This window comes from Equus przewalskii, chromosome 19 (assembly GCF_037783145.1).
Source record: "Equus przewalskii isolate Varuska chromosome 19, EquPr2, whole genome shotgun sequence".
NCBI lineage: Eukaryota > Metazoa > Chordata > Mammalia > Perissodactyla > Equidae > Equus > Equus przewalskii.
This window is the reverse complement of record NC_091849.1, coordinates 58,018,976-58,028,026: the sequence shown is the minus strand read 5'-3', so window position 1 is coordinate 58,028,026 and position 9,051 is coordinate 58,018,976. Positions and strand designations below refer to the sequence as shown.

The 9,051-nt window shown below is 36.7% G+C and overlaps 1 protein-coding gene across 1 annotated transcript in view; it reads left to right on the top strand.

Moving 5' to 3' along the window:
• The first annotated feature begins 291 nt into the window (after positions 1-291).
• The window catches only part of LOC103546271 (protein eyes shut homolog), a 1,017,652-nt gene continuing 1,008,892 nt past the window's right edge, over positions 292-9,051 (top strand). Inside the window, exons 1-3 of the mRNA XM_070583910.1 lie at positions 292-352; positions 560-568; positions 1,033-1,154. Coding sequence (XP_070440011.1) covers positions 292-352; positions 560-568; positions 1,033-1,154 — 192 coding nt within the window. The remainder of the gene's footprint in view (positions 353-559; positions 569-1,032; positions 1,155-9,051) is intronic.

The following is a 9,051-nucleotide window of genomic DNA, read 5'->3' as shown; positions in this document are numbered from 1 at the left end:
ATATCATTTTATCTCTTTAATTTATTTACGACTATACCTGTACAATAATTAATCATTTATATTCCATAAGATGTTAAAAATTAGGAAGCTAGATGACAAAAGTAAATTAAAACAGAAGTAAACTTTCTAAGGGGGTTCCAATTCTCTTGTCTCCGTTGTCTCTTTGGACGCCTGTGGGCTGCCTTGGTCTCCCCAGTTAGACATGCTGTACAGAAACGTGGCTGCAGAAATCTAGGAGCCGGCTAAATACTTCACAGAGCACTGTAAACGCTGTTGCCACCCAGGGCCTGCATGTTTCATGAGTGTGATGGCAGTTACATGCACGAGGCAGCGCGGCAGCGTAGCTTACACGGTGAGGCTCAGGAATAAAGAAGCCAGACGCCCACTAGAAGCAGTCGGGGATCTGTGCCTGCTCCAGCCACAATTCATGCCGTCACTATGTCCCTGAGACGCTTCAAAGATGGGTCTTTTTCCATCACTAATGATAAAATGGAGGACAGACTCTGATCATGACTTTTAAAAGGATTATGACGAAAAGTGAAAGCCCTTTTTAACTAAGGCCGAAGCGGTCAGTATCGACTTTCAGATCACTCCGCACTTTAATGTGCCTTGTGACACAACGAACTGGAACAACCGGTTAACTTCATGTTTATTAAACCTAAAGCAATCTGAGAAAAGTCAATTGATATAAAAGTAACCTATTTATCATAGGTATTATTTACTGACAGAAAAAGAGACAGAGAGGAAAGAGAATTGGATATTTTCATCATTGTTTTGCAAACTGACCAAATGTCCATTGTAATTGTTCTTTTCAAATAGTTGAAGTTTTTAAGTTAAATAGTACTGAGCAAAAGAGTTATTTAAAGAATTTTGTAGAGAACTGTGTAGTAGAGTATTAAATATAAAAATTTATACTTTCCTCAGTTAAAAGTGAAATGCATTTAGATGAATACAATATCTTTAAAGTCATTAGCATGACCTATACCATCATTAAAGGAATGTTAAGAGTTTTCTCTGTTTTGTTGTTTTCAGTGGCTGTTGGCTTCTCCTGCTTATGCAGTGCGGCCTGTGTTGGCCTGAGATGTGAACAGGACATCGATGACTGCAACCTGAATGCCTGTGAGCACACTTCTGCCTGCAAAGATCTGTATCTCGTTAGTATCCATGAATATTATTAATATAACTTAATGAGGGCTGGCATAAATTAACTGCTGCACATATAGCTAACTTTTGCCTATGTGACATGTTGATAGATGTACATTTGTGTACATACTTAACATTAGAAAACAGAAACTCAAGCGACATATTTTCACTTTATAGTAGTAGAAAAATATTCTATTCACTGCTATATATAGTTTGATGTAAATATTATAAAACAAATGGTTAACTCTTTGGATTTACAACTCTTGGCAATAATTTGCGTGAAATTTGAGAAATTATTCTAAAAAGTGCTGTTAGTCTCATAGGCACCTACTTTTATCTAATTCAACATATTGTATACACATACGTAATATATTTCATTGTCATTTATAATCTTAAATTTTCTTTCGATTTCTGCCTCCTGTTGTACACTTTCATCGTTTCCTTCATTCATCTGTGTTGCTACTGTCCCCTCAGTACATATCCATTTGTCATCGGCTGTATCACAAGCACGTGCCATTCTGCCTTAAACGGACTGTGACACAGTTGGCAAATCAATGGGATCCCCCTTAGGCTCCTCATTTTTCAGAAAGCCTGACATAAAAAATATCTGCTCAAGGTGGATTCACTGACTGGCTTCAGAAAATAAGTGATGTACAACACAGGTTAATGCTGCAATACTAGTCCTGGCTTGTTGTGTATTCTTTAGCAACAGACCTGATTTTCACTAAAGGACCACACTAGTTGAAATTAGAAAAAAATGCTTTGAAAGACTGACCTGTATTCACTGACATATTTTGACAATCTTGTACTGACAATGTTTTTTTACGAGGAAAGGGTAATTTGTGACAAATTCCTTCTTTTCCCCGAGGAAGGCAGATACCTAAATACAGAATTACAATTAATGTCTGGATAGCCATGACCAGAAACAGACGTGGGCCATCAATGTTCTAGCCACCAGTTAGGGATGCGTAGTGGCCCTGTTGTTTTATCTTTGTTCATCCAAAATGCTTTCCCTAAATCAGTCAAGCTAATCTCATCCCACTTTGGGGTTCCTTTAGGCATGAATATGCGACCCTATGATGGTCTCTGAGATAGGAGTGAAGTTCTTTCTGGGGAAAGGTTTCCTCACCTACATGTAGGATGTAAATAAAGGTAACGACCTCTTCTAGACCTTCTAGCATCTGGATTTTATACATGTACTTGCTGTTGCCATTTTCAGACCTCAAGGAGGGGAATGGGGTGCTGCCTAATGGTAGGAACCCTGAAGGCAGCAGACCTGAGACAGAAGAAAGCTGGCCCTTGCTCGATTGTTGAACTCCTACCTGAAGCCCTCAGGGGCCTACCCAGCCTCTGGGTCTAATTACGTGAGATCACTTATGGCCTATTTTCAAATGTGTCTTGGGTCAGAGTTCCTTTTTACTTTCAGGTAAATCATCTAATTTCCATAATGTGATTAACTTTATTTTAGTCCATGATTTCAGCCATAACTTCAGCAACAACAGGAGTTTATTGTAGCAGAAAGCAGCAGAGTTGGAAAGGAAATAAAATTCTCAAACTAAATAAAGTTCACCAACTAGATTATATTATATTAATTGATTTAAATACTTTATGATGTACAAGGAAATCATTGAAATTACCTGACTCCTAATCATAGTTCGTGTATCAATTATAAGAAGAACAGAAATACCATTGAATTGATGATGTCCTTCCATGAGAAGACGTTATGGAGACAAAAGATTGTTGAAAAAAGTTAAAAAATGTTCTAAACATTTGATAGCTTTTAGAAATGGAGTCTGGGTCCCCAGGGTTACACCCAGATTTGATGATTGATGAAAAAGACTCAGAAAAGCTATTTTACTCATGGTTAGGATTTATTACAGTGAAAAGTTATAGATTAAAAATAGCAAAAGAGATGGCAAAGTTGAGGAGAAACCAGGCACAAGCTTTCAGGTGTCTTCGCCTTGTGGAGTTGCGTGGATGGCACTTAATGCTCTCAGAAATGATGTGTGTCAACATGTCTGAAGTGTGGCCTATCAGGGAAGCTCAGTTAAGCCTTGGTGCCCAGGGTTTTTATTCGGGTCAATCACAATGCATACACCTTAGATAATCAGTCTTCAGCTCTTTCAGTGTTCAACTCATACAGCGTGGTCCAAAGCCCCAGGTTTAAAAATAGGCTTTAATCATGAATCATATCATTAGCATAAACTATTTGGCATAGCCCAAGGTGTCAGGTATCAAGCACAGTGTAATCGGGCAGGATATTCCACCAATCAGAGGTTATCTTCCGGGAGGCAGTAAGGGGCCATAACTTCCTTTGGAACATGTAGAGTTTGAGTGCCCAAGCCTGCTAAGTTAAATATTGCACCAATATTCTACCAAATATTGCATTTTTATGCAGGAATAAATAGTACATAACTGGACAAATAATACATTCTATAGTAATAAGTTGCAACAAAAATCATTACAAAGACACTAAGTCAGACAGAATGAGCTAAAAACTCATAATTTTGAAATAAAGCCTGGCTAAAATAGACAACATAAACAACTGAAATAAAACAGGGTCCAATTTGAGTTTCATATATGCTTGTTTTCACCAACATTGGTAAAAGACAAACGGTGAAATGCTGAAGGCTTTGAAGTAGAAGAGAAAAAGAAAGGCATCGAATGTGATGTTTCTGCAAAATATTTAATAATTGTGATAAACAGGAGGGGGCTTTATTCCGTCGATGAAGCACTCGCGTCTGCCTGTGAGGCGGCAGCCTGCTTTGTGTGTGGTGGGACTCTCCAGACCAGTCCAGGCGGGGCCGTTGACAGGAGGCATGCTGCTTCTTCAAACTTGGAATGGGTGTAGCTTTAAGTTAACTTTTTCATGTTTGCATCATTTCCTTCTGATTAGATGTAGCATCGTCAATGTGAGTTTAGATAAAAAGCAGAAAATTAGAAGACTTTGAAACCAGGATGAGAAGACTTTTGTAGTAATGAGCCAGTTTTCTTATTTTCCTTTCTTTATGGTTCAGTAAACCTAAAAAAACAATGTGAGGAGAAAAGAAAATTTGAAATCCTTGGCACATAAGATACACATGTTAAGAATGAGTAGTGTAAGATTTATTCTCTCATGTAACTTTTTTAGGTATATTTGAAAATAGCTGTTTCTTATGGCTATTTAAATATGTGTGATCAAACTATTCTACTGTTTCCCTATCATTTTGCCTTCATTTGCTTCTGTATCTTACATGAATAATGAATGCTTACTTTTGATAACAGCAGGAGAAACAGAAATAGTGCAATTGAACTAACATGTGGAAAAAACAAAGTTTTTATTCACATACAACTATATAAAAATTTATACATATTGTATATACTGGTATACTACAGATATCCGTTTTCTCCCAAGCACTCAGGTGCAAAAACCAAACTGAATTTATGTGTTTTCCAGTGAAAAATAAAACTGCCTTTACCTTCACCACCATATGGTTGAAAACTCCACATCAGTCATTTGAAAGTCGCCCGTTTCTGCCCTTTGGGATTGTAGAGTAAGTGTTGGGTGGCTTCAGCCTGGATTGTGAGGGATAAACCCCCGCTCTGGAGGTCACTTGGCTGCTGCCGAAACGCCTGTTGGGTCATTCCCATGCTCCTTTCAAAGATAGGTTAATCTGCCATATGATTCCAACCCTTTCATGTCAAGTTTGGCTCCCAGCACCTTCTCTGCAGCCCTCGAGTGCATGGGGCTTAGTTAATTAGTGGTCAGGTCCCAATTGTCCTTTCACTGTGTTCAATTGGAACGGCTAAAACCTCAGGTTCTGCTTTCTCGCTAGGATTACAAACCCTCCATCAGTGTGGAATCAGTCCAGCCGCTCTCGGTCCAAATACAAAAGCCTTCATTTCTCTCATGCCCTCCCTCTCCAGGAAGATTTGCTTAATCTCATTTGATGGAGATTAACACAGAGACTCTGACTCAACGTCAGAGCTGGGGAGCCCCAGAATTCTCAAAAGACACACAACTGCCTAAATATTCCTTGACGGAGAAAAGGAGAATTCCATTTTTGTATCAATAGAAGATGGTAACAAATTTTATTCTCAATGATTTCTGTTGCATAGGAATATGACAGGTTGTCACACTTCAGATGACTTAGCTCTTCTATATAATCTTTACCACGGCTAAGTTGAATATTAATATTGCTTTTAAATCATAGGTCATATAGAGTATTATCTGAAATATTAAACCTCCAAAAAATGAATTTTTCCTTATTCATTTTTTTTAACATGATAGGTTAAACATCTTGTAAGTTTTAAGTAACTTAAAAGGGCAGAGAGAACATTTGGAGATTTCTGGCTTTGACATGGATTGGTTCTATAATTTCCTACAAGTCACTGAACTTATTGGAACCATAAAATGAAGAATTGTTAGCATATTCACTCAAATTCACTACGTATGGCACTATTTTATTAATTTAAGGACAAAATAGTTTACCATTTCTATTTAAGCTCCAGAATATACAGAAGCAAGTGTCTGTTATTGGAGTTTTTAGTTGGCTTATCAGTTTCTTCAGTGAAATGAAATAGTTGAACTCAATTGTTCTTAACCAGGGAGTTGCCTTTGAAAACACATATGCTTAAATTCTGATTCAGTAGAGCGATGCAGACCTGAATAATTTATAATTCCTTGTGGTTTTGATGTCTACCTCTATTTGAGAATCTCCAGACTAGATGTCTAGATGGCGCTTTCTGGGTCTAAACTTTTGTGATATTGGGGGTGGAGCACAGACATTTCTATTTCATGTGTACTGATAACTCACAAATTTAACACCTTAAAAAAAGAAATAAAGGATGGTCTGAAAAATCAAGAGATTTATTCCCCGTGTTTTCAGCAGGACGTTTCATTGTATCTTCCATTTAAGGTACTGTTCTCCTTTGGATCCTTCCACCTGTTTTAGTGCTTTTATTTTTAAGACAAAGGGAATAAATCTAACTTTTTCATTTTAATCTTTTGTGAGAGAGATAATAATATATTGTTTTCTCCTCACTTGCAATAACTTAGTGGAGTATCACTCTTTATGTATTGACATTTGCTAATCAGAAAATCTGTGCATGATATTATAGCTTTTCATAGAGGCTGGGTATAATGTTTGGAATCATTTCAAGAGTATTAAAAAATAATCAATGACTGATTGATTGTAATGATATTCCAAAAGTTCCGTTGTCTTTTGATTAATTGACTAGTTACAGCATCTTCACTAGTGTATATACAGTCAAAAGTTTAATCTAAATCTTGATGTATTGGTAAACAACCAAACTCTGTTGAAAAGGGCACTGCACGGTTACGGAACATGAAATGAAGTCCACTGGACATGTCCATTCTAAATAGCCTGCTTTGTTTTTGTAGAATAAAATCTGCCTAAAATTTTTTACTGTCCAGATCTCTACCTTTCATTCCACAGATCCTTGCTTAAGAATTTATTGAGAATAATTTAACATTACATTATGATTGGTGTAGTTTTCTATTGCTTCTATAATACAATAGATTGTAGAATTGTTTTCCTTATGTAATTCAAGACTAATGCAGAATTTCAGTTCATTCATCTGATGACATGTGTAATTCTTTCAATATATTCCCCTCAATTGTCAGTTTTGTCTCAGTTAATCTGTCTATCTGAAGCTCCTCATTGCTTCCCCTCTAATCTGTTTTTTGAATCTGTCATGGCCTTGAAACAGGTAATCAAATCTGTTAGGATTATATGCAAAGTAAAAGTAACAGAACTGGAGAAAAACCTTGTTGATTCACCCAAATAAAGAACCACATGAGCTGTAATTTGGACTTGTGAAATCAAGCTCAGACATATTTCCTCTTCTTTATTATTCCAAAATTCATTACAGAGAAATGAGGTTTACAGGTGGTTGAATCTTGAGGTTTTACGAAATCTATGGAGCAGTATTGAATTTCATAACTGCTGTGTGAGAACATAACTGAATGGAAAGAGGAATTTTCCCTTTTCAGACTCTCTGATAAAAATGGACAGTTCTCAGAAATAGTCCAACTTAAAAAATGATTTAGAACTGATTGAATACCATTTCCATTGACAATATTCACCAAAAGACATTAGTGAATGGGTTTTTTTTCCAAAGAATTATGAGACAGATTAAGCTTCAATTTATTTCAATGCAAGCATTGTGTTTTCATATTATTATTTTTTGTATTTACATCACTATAACTAAGACCCAACTCTGGGCTTTGCCACTTATTTCTGAGAATTTAGTGAATAGTTACAGTCCACAGTAATTTCATTTTTTCCCAAAAAGCATTCTTTCTGCCGTTTAGATGGATGTCATTTTTAATTGGTTAAGTCTACGTAAGACAGTTTTTAAAAACTGTTATGTTGTGTTTATATATTCTTTTTAAGAGGATAATAAGAGAAAAAAAATCCCACATCTTCCTTCAGAAGAACAGGTTGACTTCAACAATTTATTATTAACTGACAAGGATAGTAAATTCTTCATCTCCATCAGCCAAGGACTCCATTGTGTTCTAACTCTATGTCATCCTAACTCCCAATTTGTCTGCGAGGAGTTTAACAATAGTGAAAGTCTAGGAAATTTTGAATTAGGAAATGGATATATATGTTAGTGGAAACAAGCATATGTGCCAGTATGCATGTACAGATGTGTGCACATACATAGAAAAGGGAATATGTCTTTGTTCTTTAGTCATTTGCCAACCATCCTGACTTAAACAGAAATTAAGAGCTTTCTAAAATCAAATTCTGGAGCCCAGGTCAATTATTTCATATTTGAACTTGTCTTGGTTACATTACAATACATACATTTAATTAAAGCTAGCGGATAAAGCGTCTCTTCATGTAAAGTGATAAAAAAAACTTTGGTTTGAAATAATTGAGAGTGACCTGTGGCATCATCTTGATGATGGTAGGATTACATTTTACAGTATAGCCTTTAAAACCAAAGACTGCACATACAAAAGAAGATGGGATTTTGACAGAGATTGCTTTGCTTTCACTAGCTGTGTTACCTCTAAGAACCTTTCTAAGCCCCAATCAGTTCACTTTAATAATGGACATGTCAATAGCAGCTACTTTTCAGGACTGTTATGAAGATGAAATGAGATAGGCAGGTAAAATGCTTAACATTGTGCCTGCCTCATGAAAGCAATTAACAAATATATGTGATATTTAATGATGATGATGATGATGGTTTCATTGTGGCTACAGATAAATAGAGAGGCAGGGAGGAAGGGAAAGAGAAAGAAAGAAGGAAAGAGAGAAAGAAAGAAAATAAAGAATGAATGAATGGATGAATTGAATGGTTCGGTCTTGATATCTCTTTAACTATTTTTAGATTTTCTCGTAGAGTAAGAAACCCACAGAGTCTGTACTCATGCCAAGATTCCAGAGATTCGGTAGCTGCTGATAGCTTTTGTCTTACATGATCTCAGGCTGTTGGGCCTCTGGCTGTCTTTAAGGCTTGCTGAGATTGCTGCATTTCTGGTGAAACGTTTTGCATCTGACAGAGACAAAGCAAAACACCTTGGCCTGCTCCCTCTCTCTTCCGCATGGAGCCTCTAATCTGGTGAACTCAACCCCAGTCTCATCAGCACCATAGCCTTCGGGGTCACTTCCTCTGCTTTAAGGTGCCGGTCTTCTCTGCCCTCTCAGAGCAGGAAAATCTCCCTTCATCTAACTGCTGTGCTTAAGAGGCTAAGGCAAAAATTTATCCTCCACACTTAGAAAAATCTGAAGCAGAAACTCAAAAGAGACCCATATGATTGGCATGGATGGAAGTGTGAATGCGTAGATGAACATAAACACAGGCATAGATAGGGGTCTAGAGTACTATCACTGGTCCTGTGATTTTTTTTCTAATATACACAATCAAAGGTTAATTGCTTGTCAGACA